We start from the raw sequence: 19,751 nt of genomic DNA, 5'->3' as shown, positions 1-19,751 counted from the left end.
TATCTTAACTGGTTGTAATAATCTCATGGTCTCTTGATTTATTTATGTATTTATTGTTAACTATTCGATGAAAATAAAATTTGGTCAGCTCAGTGTGTTAACTTTGACAGCCCTAAAAATTGTACATTTGGCAAATATGCTTCTCCACATTTTGGAAGATTCCCTAGTAACCCCCTACAGTCAATGGCCCACAGTTTGAAAACCTTCTAAACTAGTAAAAAAAAGTAATAGTAATAGACCATTGGCTCTTTGAACACCAATTGAACAAACACTGTGCAGCACATAGAGGCACACACACACACACACACACACACACAGAACAAAACACCAGAATACCTATTTCCCATGCAAAACAGATTAAACTTGTTTTTTTGTTTTTTAAGTCGTCCTTGAAAACTACGCACACTTTCTTCTTTTTTTCTCTTGAATGTAGATTTCCTTTCCCCCTCTTGTTTCTCACAATCTTTATTATTAGTGGAATTATTCACCGGCGGAGGTGCATGGTGGCTGAATAAATTTAGCGGAGATCTTGTGCAGATGCTCCTTGCTGGCATACATTTGTGCTCAGTTAACAAAGAGCCAGAGACGCTTAATCCCGCCGGAATACCGCACTCATGTTCTGTTTGAAACCAACATAATTAAAGTCACCCTCTGAAGTAACCTATTTATATAAAGAAAGCTCTCTTACGACCGTCGACTCCTATGAATAACCCGTAGGAGGGCCGCCGGTATAATTACTTCACATTTCTAATTTAGGTGAGGGAATATTTGTTATCAAACCTGGTGAAGGTGTGTGTGGGGGGGGGTGTGAGTGGATGAGGGGGGAGGAAACGGTATTAGTTTCGATTGAGAGGACATAACTGGATCTGTGGAGCACTTTATGGAGGTGTGGCAGGAGGACGCTTTCCTGTGAGGTCAGGGTTTGTGTCAATATGTGTAGCCAGGTAACTCAGTAGTTATAAATAAATCATGATTTTATCTACTAAAACATTCCAAAATTTCTGTTCGACATAGCAGGTTTTCCACAATGCTTCGCGCTTCCCAGTCTGTCTTGATTTACTCGTCTAAAGAGAGAAATGGAAGAAAACTCATATCACGTCCATAAGTCACTGACATCGCTGGCGGAAAGCAGTTTGCGAGCAGAGGAGTTGAGCTGTGGCAGTAAACTAGCACAAACAGATTGACTTTAGTTGTTTACAGTGGCCCCTGGAACAAGGCTGCGCTCCCAGTGCATTCTGGGTAGGTGTGTAAACACGGTTGTGTTTGTGTGAGTGTGTGTTTGGCAGTGCGAGTTTATCATAAAGCACGGCAGCTCTCCAGGTGCATATTAGTGATAAAGGAAGGTGAGGGGCTTTGTTTTTCTTTAACGAGCCGTCACACTCCATCGCCCACACCAAAGGGGTGATGGGTGGACTCTCTGAGACACATACACACAAACACAAGCCAGAGAGGCCAGGATTGTGTGTGTACTGCAAAGAAAAGGAGTCTTCTACTGCGGTTTTTAGCTGTAAGCTCAAAATCAAGTATGCAAACAGTGTCTCTTTGTACGTATTTAAAGGAACGGTTTTCTGTCTCATAGAAAATGTATGTTATAATTTGCTTTACCTCATATCATTCAAAACCTACAAAACACAAAATAAGATATTTTGAAGAATGTCTCAGTCCTTCAGAATATCTTTTTTTGTGTTCCACAGAACATGGGTTTTGGGGTGGGTTTGAAACCACATGCTGGAATTTTAATTTTGGTGACATATATCTATTCATTACTATTCATTGCGTATTACTTTAACAAACCTCATTTTTTTCCCTCTTATTATTTTTTTTTTTTTTTTTTTTTTTCTAGAACATGGCACTAATCGGTGTCTCCAACCAATTATTTCTGCCTTGACCATGTAACTGCATACATATAATATTTATATTTTGTGACATCTGTCTAGGCCCCTCAGATTACAGTGTAAATATTTGAGCAAAGAAACAACACGTCTCAGATTCCATCATGCAAGATTTTTCACTCCGTGCTATTGTGATGCAACAGGCTCAATGACATTTCCTCCGAGGACAGGAGAGAGAAAGAGACAAGTGTGGCTCTTCACATTAATAGTCTTTTAAGCCACTAAATGATTTCTTTTATCTGCGGCACTTAGAGAGACTGGGGGATCTCCTTTATTAAAATGAGCAACGCTTTGAAGGAAAAAAAAAACTTAACAAATACAGTCCCACGCAATCCCTCATGCGTTTCTCTCTCTTCCCCTTTGTCTAGCCTCAGTCATCTCTCTGTTTTCAAGCTTTGTGCTGCCCTGCTCTCCAGGTGTTTGATTTATTTATATATATTTCTGTGTTTTTGACAAAGTGCGTGCGTGCCGTAGAACCCCACCAAAAGAGCTGGCGGTTCAGCGTGTGGGGGGTCCCAGCGCTCGAGAGCAATAGCACATCCAAGCCCTTTTGTCGGAGTGTTTAGTGCAGGTCGGTGTAGAAACAGGACCCTGTTATGGAATGAGACTGTGTCTGTGTGTGTGTGAGAGAGAGAGACAGAGACGGGGTTCCCGCAGGGCGTTGGGGGCCCTCATTACGAATTCTCTCCCATGCAGTCTGGTCTTGGTGAAGCAGTATGAAGATGTGGCTATAGTCTGGATTGAATCAGCCCACTAGCTCTCTCTGAGAAGTCAATTACCACTTCCATACTGGAGGGATTTTTATGAGAGAGAGAGTGTGTGTGTGATGTTTCTTGCACTTTCCCCTTAGTGATTTTGCTTGGAATTACCATTAATAGTAATGCTTAGTATTGTTTGTTGTTGACTATAGCAAAGGACAAAATAATGGTCCTCCAGACTTGATTGCTGTCAAGTAAACTTCTGTTTGATTAAGAGATTAGTTCTCGTGTCATTTTAAACCTGTTTGACTTCTTTTCTGTGAAACCTAACAGGACAAATATGTTGGCCCTATAGTTGCGCAAGGTTGAGTAAAAGAAAAGTTCACTTCTGTCAATTTTTTAAAGTATTCTTTGTGGTGAAACCGATATTGCCATTAGCTCATGACTCTTAATGAGATGTACTGTGATGATGGTGAAGCTCAGCTGAATCAGCAGTGACTCTGAGGCAGGAGTCATTTACATGGGTTTTGAGAGATAAGCAGAGAGTAACTGGCTAAGTGTGATATCTTAAGTAGGCCATATTTAGAGTTAAATGTGTCTGTTGCTAATTCAACTTGTAACATTTTATATTTTGTATATTTGTGCATGCTTTAAAGCTGCACATTAGGGCGTTTTAACGCAATACATTTTTACATATTGAGATATTTTTTTTTACATTTGTAAAAATAACAACTTATTTAAACAGTTTAGATTTAAAAACAATTTTTAAACTTAATAAATTTAAACTATAAATTCAGTTTCCTGCTTTTCCACTTATGTGCTTTGTATTGTAGCACATATAGCTTTTTTATATGCCTTAACTTACCACCCAAAATCCTAATATTGGTTTACTTCTGCAATCAAGAGCAAAGATTCATGAACTTTTTCTTAGGTAAAATCAACAGTTTTTATGGAAACTAATTAAACCAATAAATATGTTTGTTTACATACTGAACAACCACAATTTAATATTTTAATATTTTAATGTTCTAATATTAAATAGTTTTATTAAATGCATTCAACTCTTTCCCGCCAAACACAGAATTTTCTGTGTTTCTGTGTTGTCACTGTTATACCTTCTGGAGTGCTATTATGCATCTTCTGAAAGAGTCCAGAATGTCCCAATCAAAAACACTGGCAAGCAAGATGTGGAAATGAGCGAGCAGATGCATATTTAAAATAATACAATCATTTACTATAAACAGTATTTAAATAAAGCCTGCCTAACGTTACAGAGGGAAATGTTGATCCAGGAAGTGGCAAAGAACTTTGTTTTGATCATCAAACTGAATATGATTGAGATGTGGTATTGATAAAAAATAACGCAATTTTCTTAGCTTTTTGTTCAAAATGTCACCTTTTTTTTATAAAACTCTTTAAGGCATCTTGTGGCCCCCTTATCAGTTGAACCTACTCTGAAATAGCGTTTACTGTATGCAAAAAGTATACCAATGGTTTTATCAGCTGCCACATATTTTGTGAATTCACCTCATGCAGCCTACTTTTGGAACCCTAAACACAACTGCAGTATGTTGTAAATGTAAAGCATATTTAGTGGTGTTAATTAGCTATTAATCCCTGGTCAGTGTATCCACACCTGTCCCTACTTTCCCTCTCTCTGTGTGAATCCCTGTGACCTACCCCTAATGGAGAAGGACGCCCTGCGGGCCACTGTGCAAAGGCCAGCAAATGTGTCCGCCTCTCCTCCAAAGGGCAGATCCATGTGTTAACGGAGAGAGAGATATTCTCTAAAGCCCCGTAGCTTTGAGAAACAGCTGCGAGCAGAAGCACAGGGCTGGGGGGGGGCTGCTGTCTTGAGCTGAGAGAGGACTGAGAAGAGCAGACAGTGTTGGAAAGTTGGGCAGTCACATGCTTTGTAATGACAGGAAGAGTCATGGGTGTGATTAAATGCTATCTTTGACGTGAAGATCACGTAACATGAATTTGGATGGGGAAGTTGCAAATGAGTTTGAATTAGCGGGTTTGTTTATCTAAACATGAACATTCTGACATCATTTACTCATCATCCTCATGTCATTCCAAACCTGTATGATATTCCTTTTGTGTTAAATACAAGGAGAATTTTAGCAGAATGGCAGCATTGTTTTTTTTTGTGAGCAGTTTTTTTTTTTTTTTACAGTCAACCTCTAGAAAGAAAGAAAAAATACAGTAGTCTGCATGCTATTTTCCAAATATTATGAAAGTTTTGTATCTTGGTCAAATAGCGTCTTATCCTAACTAACCATACATCAATGGAAAGCTTATTAAATAAATACAATTTTAAAAAATCTAAGAAATTGATTGGTTTTGGGGTCCATTGTCACATATTATAATGTTAATTAGGGTTGTCGCAATATACCAGTATTGGCCAAAATAAATAGCATTAATGTGATAATATGCCAGAATCTGTGCATTAAACTCTCATGTGTGAATTGTTTCATTCATACTCAACACCGAAGGGCGCCCTCGTGCACAAGCGAGACTCATAGGAGTAATTAAACAAACGACTTTCTAGGAAATCTCCTAGAGTGTGTGGACAAAACTGTCCAGCTGTCATCGCAGATAAAAACAAAAAAAAAAGAAAGATATGTTTTGTACAATGAAACCAGATGAGAGTCAGCACATAATTGCAGCAGTATATTGTTTATCTGTTCTTCACGCCATCTCAGGTGTTTTCATATGAGCAGTGTATATGTGTAGTGTAATGTTAATCAATATAGGCTTCCAAATTGTTACAAATTAAATTGCAAATCGTTACAGAATTTATTTAACGTTGTTTTAGTTCAGCCACTATTGGTAGATATAAAAAGAAAGTATGTCACTTCTCTGCATCTATAGCATTAAAGAGAATTGCTATACAGAGAACAAGGTATTTTAGCAGTATACAATCAGCATTTTTGCTCTCAGTAGTGGTGCAGAAATGGCTTTTTTTTCAACAATAAACCCTAATGATGTTGTAATATTTGCACTTTATTTTCTATTCTTATTGTCACAAAATGTCAATACATGGCAATGACAAACATAATCAACACATTACCTGTTGAGACCAGACATTTGAAATGTCTTGGACAATAAAACCCGAGTAGCTTTGGCATGAAGAGCATGAGTAGTACAAGATGAGAGTGATGTGGTTAAAACAGGCCATGCTGATGTGATGGCAGCTCTCCATTCAGAACAGGGCCTGAGAGGCCAAGGCCACATCCTGGCACAGCAGGGACACTTTCAATAGGAATATTTAATGAATCCAACCATCATTTCAATCAATTATTTTGAAATACATATATGTGTGTGTGTGTGTGTGTGTGTGTATATATATATATATAAATTCAGCACTGTATCACTTCAAAATTTCTTTACCTTTAATTGAGGATTTTTAAAGCAGCTTTTTATAGACATAATCAGTGGCAGGAACACAGCGTGGTTCATGCAGGTGCATGATGCACACGTAACCCTCTGAGACAGCAGTATTTTGTGCTCATGTTTACTCAAGCTTATCTTACACTGAAAAAAATGTGCAGGAGGAATGACAACCGTTTCATGCGCAGTTTTGTCTCTATATCTGCTCAGAGTATATCAGTTAAAGGCCGGTCATGTGTTTGAAAGTAAACCTGATCCCAGTAGACCTGGGAAATGACTGAAGGTGTATTAATTGTAACCACAGATAAGGATAAGATGGGTCTCGATCCTTTTCAGACACTGCAAATGCCTGCACTTAAAAGGTGCTTTAATGTGCTAATGTGTATCGCATATCAGAAGTCTGGGTAACTGTGTTCTGGATATGGTATTTACTTATTTAATGTAATTTGGGGACTTATTTTTTGTATATTTGGTTTATTACTATTCAAAATTGATGGAGATTTTGATAAAAAAAAAACTGTACTTTCATTTTAACACCATTCATTTTCCATTCTTTACAGCTATTCTTGAAGATAGGAGACCCTTGGCAGTTTATTCAGGGCATCCTGCGTGTAGTTGGACTGCTTAAGAGATTCAAGACGAGGGAGAAGAGGGTGGAAACAGGAAACAGCAGTGGCCGTATCAAAGAGAGGTTAGCAAATGCCGCACACCGGGCTCGCCGCTGTCCCTGGAGCCCCCGCTAGCCTGTTATCACCCTGCCAAGCAGGGGGGCTTTGAAATTGGCACTTTCCTTCATGTGACAATTGTACCTGCTGATAGACCATTAGATTACTTAGCTATTCACTCATTCGCTACCATAGTAACCTTGTGTCGCCTTCCCCTTCATAACAGTGGTTTCATAGAGCGGTTTTACTCACCCACCCAAGTCTTTTGAAAGTGGTACCATAGCAGTTGTTTAAAATATACTTTTGACACCCTGGAATTTTCAATTGCATATATATACTGTATATATATTTGTATGTGTAAGTATGGCTGGAGAGAAAAAGTTTTGACTAGATAGTCTCACATAAACAGCATATCATTTTTCTTGTTAAGTAGTTGAAATTAAATTCATATTACAACTGAAAAAACCGAGTGTATGATAGGTACTAAGAAATATAAGATTTACAGGTTGCATAAATACGCATTAATTAGATATGCTGGTATTTCATTTCTTAAAATATATTAAGAAATATTTGATGGCAAACTAGATCAAATAAATAAAAAAAATACTCTATTTTTCATATATTTATTTATTGTCTCAACAGGAATAAAAATAGTTTATCTGTACACACAGTATCTTAATTTTGCCATCTGTTTTAACTTAATATAGATTATTAGCAGTTTAATGTTTATTTGTGTTTATCTTACAAAAATATATACAATGTAACATTCATTTATAGTTTGAATTTAATATAAGCAAATCCAATTAATAGAATTCTAACAAAGTAGTATTCCATAGTGTCTCTATGTATCCAAATTCCTATTTTCCCATCCTACGTTTGATCCTTAAATATTCCCTTATGTATGACAAGGCAACTCAGACCACAGTGGCAGGCATAAATATATCCATTCTGTGACAGCGATGGGGTAAAACAACAGAGGACAAACACGCATACACAGAGATGAGCTCTCCGCTCATCAGACAGACCGCACACACACTCTCTCTCACACACACACTGACCACCGCACAGCCAGTAGCTCCCTCTGTTGACCACTGCTGAACTGCAGACTGAAGGGTTGTCCCGGCACATAGCTGCCAACCTGCCTTTGTGTCCCCATCAAGACGCAATACAAGAGCACTGCAGCACTCTCATATGACAGGCACAAACACACACACACACACACACACACATACTCTTTTTCCAGAGACTTTGAGTTTAGGAATTTGAGGAAGCAGAAGCAGATGCTTTGAAGCTTTACTTGATAACAGTTTATATTTAGGAAAATGCACATGCGTGTAAGTTGTCTTTAAGTTGCTTCTTGCATTTTGTATTGTCTAATGCACAAATACACAATCAGTCAGACAGAATAGATCACACACAAAAAAAGTTTGTTTTTCCAAGCTCATGTGTAATACCTTTCATTGTATAATGTACATTAATTATTTTATTTACTCATTTATATACACACACACGCGCATTGTAATACAGTATTAAAAATAATCGCCTATTAAAATATGTAAATAAAATATATAAATACACACATCAACACAGCATTTTTAGTGCAACTGTTTAATTATTTTATTCAGTTGCTCTATTTTTACATTTTAAAACAACAGCATCACATTTACGCTGCGTTATATTTTGTAATACGCTTCTCTGCTCAGCCTGAGAGGTTTCACTCTGAGACGCCCCATGCTGACCCGAGTGCCTACAAATAAGCATCCTGCCTCTTGAATTTATTACAGCCCAATTTTTGACAAGTTGATTTTAAACAACTCCAGCGGCGGCCGCATTGACTGTATGCTCGGTGGCTGGTCGGCTGACATGTGACCTAAGTGAACTTGCCCTCCCCTATTGACTGGCGTGATTGATGCTCTGCCGAGCTAGCCCTGATAATTCTTAGCCACATGTCAACAGCCAGTGACCAAAAGGGTCATCCCTGTCTTTAACATTTCACACACACAAATAAAAAACACATGCACGCTCTCACGCCCACGTACTAGCACACAAACGCTTACAAAAGCCAGACTGGAGTCTTTTCAAATCCATTTTGAGACTTTGCATACCCGTCCTTGCTAGCGCCTAATGCGTTTTGTTTTTACATCTCAGAGCTCGTCTTTCAATCTGCCGGCTTGTGAATTGAATGCTCGTCCGTCTCTGGTGGCAGAACGGGATTCGGTTTGAAAGCGAGACGTGGCTCGTTGTAAAACACACACCGTCTGAACAATAGAAGCAGAAGCGCTGTGCTAAAACTGCTAATGAAAAAGATGGGCAGCTATTGACACGTATCGACAGCCTCTGCAATCAGCGCAGACTAGTCGTGCATACTTAAGTTCAAATGTATTCAGCGGGGCAGCAGGGATTAAAGGCTGTTAATGACAGCTTGTAGTAGCGAAGCCAGGCTCTATTCTGAATAACTTTGAGCTGCTAAGAGTGTGTTGTTGTTGTTATGCTTTAACTTAATGTTGTTAGCATGCTGCTATCGCAGTCAGATTCACTGACTGACAGAAGTTTGCAGTGATGTTTTGGGTCTTTCCAGCCCCACGTGGCCAGTGTTTGGGGGTCACAGCTGCCCATTCAGCACAGATATGGAAATGTGACCTAAAGGGGGGGTCAGTCAAAAGCAGGCTGGCCACTGTAATTGAATCAATACATCCGGACACAACACTGCACCCCTGCTGTGAAACCTAAATGAAAAAAAAGCATGTCGGTAGTGAAAAAAAAAAAACCCTGCTAGTTTGAGCTTTCAGGTTTGATTCACTTTAACCTCTTTCTTTAATGCTTTTCAGGCAAGACTATATTTTTCAATGTGTCCATCTAACTGATTCCCTCTCTTTTTTATTTGAACAGCCTTAGTGTGCATCTTAGTTCCCCAGGTTTGAGTGCTGTCTGTTAGCTCCATGCTCTGGATTTGATCTACATGGATCTTAATATGAGGAATGTTTGTTGGTCTCATGGGACCTGAGTGAGCACAGGTATCCCTACTATCTGCATTCTAACATAACAGCGGTTCCCGTTCCCCTCATCCTCTTCATTTCCGTTTGTCATAGTGCAATTAAAACAGTTTCAAATGGCAGTCGGCTGTCTGTCGTTTCCAGGCAGCACTTTGAAACCACTGCTTTAGTATTTTTTAATCATGTGCCTTGTTTTTTGTGGTGCAAAGATTGCAGAGACTGTACATTGTTTAAAAGCAGACAGATGAATAAATTAAGCAAATGTAACTTTCCAAATGTGTGTGTGTGTGTATTGGCTGGTAGGAAACAGTGGAGTGTTATTTCAAAACTCCTTTGTTAGACCCAGAGTGTCCTTCAGCAATGGCAACACACCACCATGTAATAAAAAATAATCTTCTAGCAGTCTTTTACACTTCTCTGGAAACGAAGTTGCATGATTCTGATCATTCAAACGCAGTTGCTTTTCTTTTTTCTGCCCATCTGTTATTCAAAGGGAAAAGCCTGAATTTCACTCGCCGTTTCTATATGTGCCATATCAAGCTTTTTCTTTCTTTGTGCAGTTTAGAAGTAGATCTAATTTCCCCCGAAAGATATTAGCTTTCAGTGATGTGTGCGTTGCATTGATCTGCACCTCTTTATTGTTGATGTGCATCTCTCATTCGATATATCTTACTCTACACAACGCACCTGCTGCCTACCTGAGCATTAATAGCTGTTCGTACAAATGTGTTTTTTAAAAAAAACACACACACAGATATTTTGTGAAACTTAAAAAAAGCTATTAAAATACAGCACCAAAATTTGATTTAATCACACTATATTATTATTAGTGTGATATATGTATCTATTGAGGTCAGTTTGACTATTTTGTCAATTATTACTATTATTTTTATTGCTGATTCATTAATTCATTTAATTAAAAAAAATTTTTTAGTCAACATCTTTTTTTTTTCATTTCGAATGTTTTTTTCTAAATGTTGCTTTAAGTAATTGCAAAGACAAAACAAATATATTTTTAATGAATGTATGCATTTTGAAGTAGTAATAAGAGCAGCGCTATTGTTATGTACAGCGACACTATTTATTAAAAGTTTGACTGCTTTGCAAGGACTGTTAAATAAATAGGTATATGACTTCATGTTTAATAACAGTAAAAAAAATAAACCTGGGTTCGTATATGAGATCGAGTGAACAGGTTTTGTTCAGTTTCAGAGACCCAAGACAGGCATTTTAAAGAGACGTCTGTCTCCAAAATCCCTGCAAGTTTGGAATATGAAAGACGGTCAGATGCAATTTCCGTGGCGGCGTGGTGGGGCAAGCACAATGGTTTGTGGGCCGGTGCGGCTCCTGAATTTTCTTATCAGTGGGGAATTGCGGTGTGCTGAGATGCCAGCAATATGTTCCCTGCTGCTGCTGGAAATGCAGCGAGCCTGTGACACGCGCGTAAACATACACACGTACTTGCGAACGGCGCGCTGGCAGCCTGGATGCCCCGCAAATGTGGCTCAATCATTCTAGAACAAAGGGGTGCCTTTGATCTTTCCTCAGCCTTTTCTCGCTGTATCTGTCAGTGATGTGGTCACGGTAGCGTGTGTCCACTCCCTCGCTTCCACATTTGCTGTGATGGGCCGCTGTTATGATGTTGCGGTGGATTGCAGCGGTTTTGTCAGCTCTGCATCGCCGCTATTTACGCTCGCTGAAAGTATGCGACGACGTTCGCAACCCCCGAAAAACGACATTTTCTCAATGCACGATGAACAGTATTTTTAAATTTATTTCTAACACTTTTTTTTGTTTTTAAATGTTCCCCCGTGCAGGTGTGTGAAGGAAACGAATGAGCGTGCAAACAGAGGCGGATGCAAAGTGAACAGCAAGCTGCTTCATTCACAATGTTTTGTATCAACAAAGTGAGCGGTTTTATCTGCGCACTTGACAGCGCGAGCCGATAAGCATTGCTGAGGGAGAGACGCGGGCTGCTTCTTTAAACCCTCTCTCACCCCCACTTTCCCTCTCATTACACCACTCCCCCTCCCTCCCTCTCTCTCTCTCTCTCTCTCTCTCTCTCTCTCTCTCTCGCTCGCTCTTTGTCTTTCCCCTCCCCTCTCTCCCTGCTCCGTCTCTCTGTGGGCGCAGACACTGTCCTGTCTCACTCCAATTGGCTGGGAAGCCACCAATCTGGCGTCCGGGAGGGCCGGGGGGACTGCATATGCAAAGCCCTGCTTCATATTAATGAGCAGCAATCGTGGCTTTAAGTCCTTGATTAGAAGAGTGCAAGAGCTTTTGGTCCCAACTGGCTGTGCCTATAGGCTGTCACCGGGAGAACGGTCCTGTTAATTGCACTGCTCAGTCACGGAAGGGAGAGAGAGGAGGAGGAGGTACAGAGAGAGTGAGAGAGAGGAGCGAAGACAGAAAAGCCACAGAGAAAGAGAGAGAGAGAGAAAACTTTAATTTATAGAAGAGGTTTGCTCAAACGATGATCGCAGAGCGCACATGGATTCGGTAGAACTTTCGCTCCCTGAGTGTTTTTCCCTGCACTCCGAACAACAGTAGGTACATTTTCATTTCTTCTACTTCTACTTGTGTGTCCGGTTAGACTGTTTTGTTTTGTTTTGTCCATACAGTTCCTGTCCTGGTTTGTTTGTGTGTTTATGTGTGCATGTGGTCACCGTGGTCCTTCTTGTCAAGGTTGTTGTCGCTGTCAGGTAGCGTCTGGAGCCGAGTGTGCGTGCGGACGTACGTTGTGCCGGTAGCTGACGGCTTACCCACTATTACAGCAATCTGTGTCCGCTTTGACAGGACAGAGTGTGTTTTGTGTAAATCATTAGGAGTGCGTGGCGGAAAACAACATGAGAGAGAGAGTGTGCCGAGGGAGGAGGGGAAGACGAAAGCCATGGGATAGACGGGAGAAAACGGTCTTAGGTGGCTTGAATCGCAGACCGGTCGCACAGCATGTGGCCCGCTAAATGTATTAAAGACGGTGCGCTGGCTCAGAGAGAGAGAGAGAGGGAGGGAGGGAGGGATTGAGCGTGCGGGGCACGAGCCGACCATCCAGGAGCCGGCAGAGAGAACAGCTCCTTAGCTTCATATTCGTCTCTGTCCCGCTCACTTCTGTCAGCGCAGAGCGAGGAAACTTGAATACGCTGATTTAGATGTCAGGTTCTGCACTGGCAGACTTTTATTCTGCTTTAAATACCTGCTATTTTGGTTAGTCGTTTAGTACTAAAAATCAGCTGAAAGTGAATTATTTTAGGTGAGAAGTAAAATTCTCAATAACATCCATAGTGGTTCTTGAAAATGAAATTTAATCAAATAAGTTCAAATTAGATGAAGTCCTGTAAGTCACGTCTATTTGTAAAGCATAATGCATTATGGAGAAAATCTTTGCTTTTTGAATTTGTCAAAATTGTGATGTGGCAGAACAAGAACACATACAAGTTTAATTAAAGAAACGACCAAACTATTAACCTCTGCCCTCCGCTGCATGCGTGTACTGATCAGAAAAGCAGGCTGTGAACTGATAATACATAAAAAAAAAAAAGACAATGATAAGGGTCAGAAAGATCACAAACAGGTAACCATCCCTGTCTCCTAAATCTTCAGCCATCGTTCTGCAAAATACAACACACGAGCAGCTCAACTTTAGCCTGAAAGCCATTTATTAACACACCTGAAGAATCCATGCTAACGTAGCCGTGAAAGTGAATTTATTTAGTGATGGAGATTTACAATATTGCATGCTGATGGAATGACAGCAGTGGCGTGGATGTGTTGGCACACACCCTGCACAGGATCATTAGATTGACTGGATTATTCAGACTCATGAAAGGAAATTCAGAGATAAGAGTGTCGGTTCCTCACAGCCTTTTAGCCATTTAGCGCTCGCTCGCTGTTTGATCTTTATTTTAACACAAATTGACTACTGAGATTCTAATTAGTATATTAATGATGGTAATAACAACAAGTGCTGGTTTAGCTATTATCATAATTGCAGACTCTCACCGTCTGCATGTACATTTACATCTGCACGCTCATTTTAATATTTACATTCACGGTTGGAGAGCGTATTTGTATGTCTTTGTTAATTATTTGAATTCTAATGAGAATCTTTATAAATGTTTATTATTATTATATATTTATACTCTTATTATTATTAATATCCTTATTCTTTTTGGCTATTTAGGATATCTAAATGTGTATTGTTTGTTTTACAAAAAAAAAGATTTACAAGCAGTTTATTTTAAAACAAATATATGTTTAAATTACATTTAAATTTGTTTTATGCACTACACATTTTTTCAAATGACTTTTTTTTTTTTTTTTTTTTTACATATGTGGTGTACAACTTTGATTGTTCAGCGTGTTTTCAGTTTTGCTTAATGAATGAATTAGGACGTTTTAAAAGACTTCCGTATTTACGCAAAGAAATTCATGCAGCTTCTCGAAAGATCGCCTTAAAATCACATGCATGCTTTTCTACTGATTTTAATTTTTTCTCAAAATCTTGTTCGTTTCTAGAATGTACGTGTATAATAAAAAAGAAAAAAAAAATTAAGCAAAAACGAGAGGAAAAAAATTACCTGAAAGCCTAATGCTTGACATTTTTTAATTTGACCAGAAGCAAGCAGTCAGCTTTTTAAAGGCAATGGAGTGTGAATGTCCACTGGAAAGCGCGGGTGTCATGTGTGTAAAATCACTGCTGGACCCTGCAGTGGGCTGAATAGTGAAGAAGGTGTCTGAGCGTTCACTCATGCATGTTCAACCTTTTGTCGCTTTTGCGGATGATTTTAAAACACCGAAACCCCCCTGTGGCCCTTGAAGAAAACTTGATTTTGCGTTTTCTTTACACCCGTTCGTACTCCCTTCTCTCTCTCTCTCTCTCTCTCTCTTTTTGCGAGAGGCGAATGAAACCCCAGAGGCTGGGATCAGCAGGAATAAAGAGAGATTGTGTAAATTAAATTCCATTTAATCTCCTTATAAAATCATTTACTTAATTCATCTGTCAAATGATGTCAATATGCACAGCACAGATTTATTTATTCTGCCATGTGTGCGGTGTGTGTGTGTGTGTGTGTGTGTGTGTGTGTGTGTGAGGAGGCCTTTGTTGCCGTTCAGTCTTGATTTGGCTCCATCCCATTCCCCTGTGTGAGAGGTGTCGTGGCTCGTCCTGCATGTCTTTCTCTTTCCGTGGCCCCTTGTCGATTACTGTCTGGACACTCTTTGTCTTTACGCTGTCCTGCTTATTGGAGACAGAGCATTGCCACTTCCCCTTATTTGAAGGGGTCTGAGGCATTCCAAGGGTAATTAACTCCAGTTAAAAGAGAGCCCCTTCCCTCCCGGCCCCTCCAGCGGCCTGTCATTCAGGAGAAAAGAGAGGCCGGAGGGAGGGGGGGGGGGTGCTGTAAGAAAAAAGGGAAGCTATATTTTTGCCCTTTTGTTAAAAAGTGCAATAAGTGGCCCGTCGGACGGACGCACACACTCGTGTGAAACGCTCGCATGCAGGTGCCGCGCACATGAAAACACACGGCCGGCCGTGAGCGCGAGAGCTTGATGATGCAGTTGTCAATTTGTGTGATTTATGCATCAATCCATTAGGATTTTCCGAACGCACTGCGTCGATTTTTACGAGAAGTTGAATAAGGGTTTTAACAGGGCCCACACCAGCTGAGACTCGCTAAAAAAAAAAACCCCAAAAAAAAAAAAAAAAAAACGGAAATGTGCTTTATTCTCTGCAATTTTTAGACCTTGGTTTCCCTTTTGCTTGAGTCTTTATTTTGCGGATGATTCGGCCTGCTAAGAGTGAGGCAGAGCAGGCGCGGGCCGGCTGAGAGCCTGTAGGATACAGTTACAGCAGGTCAATAGGGAGTGTGGTCACTCCAGAAGCAGGAGGGTCCACGAGGGCTAGATAAGGGTGTAAAAATAGTGCTTTTAGCCACTGCGTTTTCCACCGGCTCCCAGCAGACTCACCGTTTGTCTCTCGGTATGCGGATATAGCTTTTCTGAATCTGTTTTCCCTTCCTGTTTAGTTATTTCTCAATAGAAGGTGCATTACAACAAATGAATGTGCCTTTTGTGTGCTGGTTTTGTGCTTTAAAAATATATTAGTGTACAATAGTTTTTGAAGTAGGTTATAGGTAGGTAAATAATTAGAATGTAAGATGAGAATTTTTTTTTGCTCGTGATATAACTGGCATTTAAATTTGTTTGTGGTTATGTGCGTAAACACAAGAACATTTATGTGTTCGTGTGAAAGGACAAAATGTTAGAGCTTTAAGGCGGTAAAGTTTCCCCAGTTTTAGTGGAGTGAATCCATACTGATTTTTGAATCTCTTTTAGCTTCATTGGTCTTCAATGAAATTGTGAAATTGTGGTAGTCTCGTAACAGAGAAAGGGAAATGAATCGCCCAGCTGGGTGACGGATGACAGTGAAATATTTCACTGCGCTTTCTCCTGTCATACATCACGTGTGTGTGTGTGTGTGATGAGATCAGTGTGATGCTTACCATGTAAGGCCCGATTTCTTTCAGTCAGCTGTGGAGCAATTCTGGAGGCTGTTCTGGACTCTTTAAATCGCTGAATTTCTGCACTGTTCGGATACTTGAAACATTTTAAGTTCTGTTGTTTAATATTTGACATCAAATTAAATTAAGTCAGTCAGAATATTTTAACAAAGTGAGTTATTTTAAAACATTTAGATGAAAATCAATTTTATTGTTAATGCATTTCACCGTATTGTTTGTAAAAAAAACCTTCAAGCCTCTATAGGGTCACAAACATGCGTAATAATATCTATACGCGCACCTTGAGGCCAGTTTTTTCTCTCAAATAAACCAGAATGATGAAATCCTTGGAGAAACGTGCTACATTTGAAATTCAAATGCCGCTAAATCAAGCCTGTGTATGTCATTTTCCACAGCACTTTTATGTACATTATCTTGCCGTGTTTGCTTAACATGACTTTTTAAAACCTGTTTAAACGTGTCCCCGTGGAAACGCTTAGGCAAACAGAAGCTAGTGTTGCTTTTTTATCTAGAATGCGAAATTTCTTGACTTTGAGTTAATTCAAACGAGTGTTATTTCTGCCCTGCTGTAGATTATCAAAGCGATCCTGATGGGAGGCTTTTGAACAAATCTGCTTATGTGCGGTAATTTTTTTTTTTTTAGACAGGGTGCGGATGTACCTGACTGCAGCCTATAGCGCTGTTTGAACTCACATGTATCTGCAGATAGCAAAACAGAATTATTGCGTGCTTCGTGGGATGTAAAAGTAGACCTGTGCATGTCTGTGTGACGTGTCAGACGGGTGTATTTGCGCTTCATAGCTCAGTTCTCGTCTGCTCCCAGCCCCTGTTGCGCGGGCGAGCGGCTGCATTCCCGTAGAGATCCGCGTGCTTCCAGGCTGGAGCGCCCGCACGCGCTCCGTCATATTAAAGCTGACAGTCCATCTGCCGCGTGGCCGGCCACGCTGCCTGTGCTGCCCCTGCATGCGAGGCCCGCGTTTAATTCCACCTGTCCCGTTCTTCAGCCTTCAGCCCCCAAAGGTTAAATCACGTGCTCGTCAAAGTACAATAACAAGAAACCCTGCTGACACGGTTTAAAGCCACCACCGGTGGTGTCTGTGATACGATAGCACTAACAGGGTGGCGTTTAATAGCAAAAGCTATTATTAAGGAGTTAGACGTAAGTCTATTTTTTGCGTTTGTAAGCGTCTCTGCATGGGTAAACGTTTAAGGTGTGTGTGTTTATCGTGTATGTATGCTTTAGCTGGTCGGAGGACTGGGTAATTAGCAGGGTATGAGTAACCAGTCGTGTGAGCTGTCAGGAAAGAGTGAGAGACGGAGAGATATAGGCATGGCATTTACCGTGCATGGGGCGGCCATTCCTGCATAAGGAAGAATGGCACCTGTCTAATCAATCAGACCCCCACTATTCACAGATGGAATAGCAACACATGAGTGAGTCGCAGAGCATGGCCGCAACACACACACACACACACACTTGGCTTAATTCAGCTCATTGTCCTGCGTGTTAATCCTTGTCCGCATGGATGCAGTACTTAGGCGTTTTGACAGTAGCGTGAAATGGGCTCAGGTAGATCCCTATAGATTCATTCTCTCCTCCTGTTTCTCCCACTGATCTGAAGTGACACTTCATTTTAGCTGTTACACTTGTTTTCATTGTGTGATCAACCTTTTATTTCTAAAATCCTTTGCGTCCTTATTGTTTTAATAATAATAATAATAATAATAATAATAATAATAATATAGTAATAATACATTTAATGAATGATAAAAATTTTATTATTACTGTTGTTGTTGTAGTAAATACTAAAAGACAATTTTAATAAATATTAGTTAAATCGAATTAAAGTGGTACTATCATATTTGTCAATATTTTAATTGTGACTTTATGAGGATGACCAGAGTTTGTCATTTAGTTGTTTATTTATTTATATTATATTATTAGTATTTTTATATTTAGATTATTATATAAATTCTTTTTCATATTTATTTTCTCTGTCTTTTCTTATAAAATGATGTAGGTTTCTTCACATTTCTTTTCTTTTCTTTCTTTTGTTACTTCGTACAGTTATAGAGCCCTAAATGAAGTAAAGAAGCGAGTAAACGATTAATGTGATGTGCTGTAAAAATGTACAAATTTAAGGAAACGTTTTGACTGTGCTCAACAATCCAGCAATCCTGCCCTAATTAATTTCCCTATATTTGCATAAACTATTTTACTGTACATACTCAGGCCACGTTTACCATGTTATTTACATAGCTCTGTCACAAATGCTGTTCTGAAATATCAGCCGTGCTTTAGCATTCCAGATGAAATAGATATTCCGTTTTCTGAAAGCGTTTAGCGAATGTCTGAGAAATATGTGTGTGTTTGTACATGTCCGTGCGCATGTGCATGTCTAACTGTGCATGTTTTTTACGTGTGGTGTTGTTTACTTAATTTAAACATTTAAGATGATCTTAAATAAAGAGATTTTTTATATGCTTTAAGTGCATATAAACATGATTAGAAAATGTATTTACTGTTGTGTTAATGTACTTTTTTACATGCAAACCCTCCTTTCTGATTTCTTTTCAGATGTTTAATATTGTGCCACTAAAGTCAAAGAGTTTATTGGCTTTTGATGTAATTTTCATCCTCGTTCGCCGCTAATGATGCGTCCTGTTATATACAGCATGGCCTGTCTACACATCTGACAGGAATGAAACAAAAAAATAAATATTGCATCCCAATAGTTAATGTCAGATATTTAATGCCGCTAGCACTGGGAGTGCAGTAGTGTGTTTGTGTGTAAAGTCACGTTAAAGAGAGTTGAGAGAAACAGGAGTGTATCAGGCCGTGTGGCGTGTGTGATGCTGGAGCTTATCGATTCCGCTGCTCACTCGCCCAGAACTAAAGCCAACACATTACGTTTGTGTGTGTGCGTGTGTGTGTGTGTGTGCGCTGCTTTTTCCACTAAGCTCTGACTGGCTCACCAGCCTCATACACACTCACACGCACAGCACATGCTGTTCTGCCCACTGTTTGTGAGGTAAACACACACTCCGAAGTGTATCACTTCAGAATTAACTCTCAAATTAGCAATGATCGTGACAGAATAGATTTGACAATAGCTAATGTTATTCAAAACACACTAATGCTCCCTGAATTTTTATGTCCTTGAACTTGAGAATTGATTTGATTATTTAAAAAAAAGGAAAACTACAATGCAAAGTACAATTTTGAAACTTTGAAACAGTTTTCACACTTTAGCGCAAGATTTTTTTAGAACCCCCCCCTCTAAAAAAATTAAATAGACAGACATTCAACGAGAAATGCTTAGAGTTGATTGCAGACAGATAGGAGAGGCGGATCGACAGAAACGAACACGAGAACCTTCTTCATGGCTGCGTTCTCTCAGACAGCCGCTGAAGCACAGCATTAGTTGAGTGATTAGTTTCATCAGTCCGAGTGTGGGGACAGTTGGGGGTTGTGCGGCTCTAATGACATTGAACGTGTTTGCTGAGTTGGAACGGAGAAGGAGAATTAGGGGCCTCCTCTGTTAATTAGAGAGTGTGGCAGACTCACACACTCAGCCGCACTGCCTGT

General features: G+C 39.8%; 1 protein-coding gene across 10 annotated transcripts in view; it reads left to right on the top strand.

The window, feature by feature from the left end:
• The window catches only part of esrrga (estrogen-related receptor gamma a), a 144,719-nt gene that overhangs the window by 62,651 nt on the left and 62,317 nt on the right, over window positions 1-19,751 (top strand). For 3 of the 10 annotated variants that reach the window (XM_043262141.1, XM_043262136.1, XM_043262135.1), the window contains one exon: window positions 6,547-6,677. The exons of 2 other annotated variants lie outside the window; for them this stretch is intronic. Coding sequence is in view for 3 of the 8 variants with exons in the window: in XM_043262140.1 (XP_043118075.1) it covers window positions 12,135-12,190 (56 nt within the window). In the remaining 5 variants the exon portion in view is untranslated. Of the gene's footprint in view, window positions 1-6,546; window positions 6,678-11,900; window positions 12,195-19,751 lie in introns of those variants that run through there. 5 more of the 10 variants (XM_043262140.1, XM_043262134.1, XM_043262133.1 and 2 more) reach the window with 2 other exon arrangements.

The sequence above is a fragment of the Puntigrus tetrazona genome, chromosome 17 (genome assembly GCF_018831695.1).
Source record: "Puntigrus tetrazona isolate hp1 chromosome 17, ASM1883169v1, whole genome shotgun sequence".
Taxonomy (NCBI): domain Eukaryota; kingdom Metazoa; phylum Chordata; class Actinopteri; order Cypriniformes; family Cyprinidae; genus Puntigrus; species Puntigrus tetrazona.
Note: the sequence above shows the minus strand (reverse complement) of the source record. Positions and strands in the feature narration are given on the sequence as shown.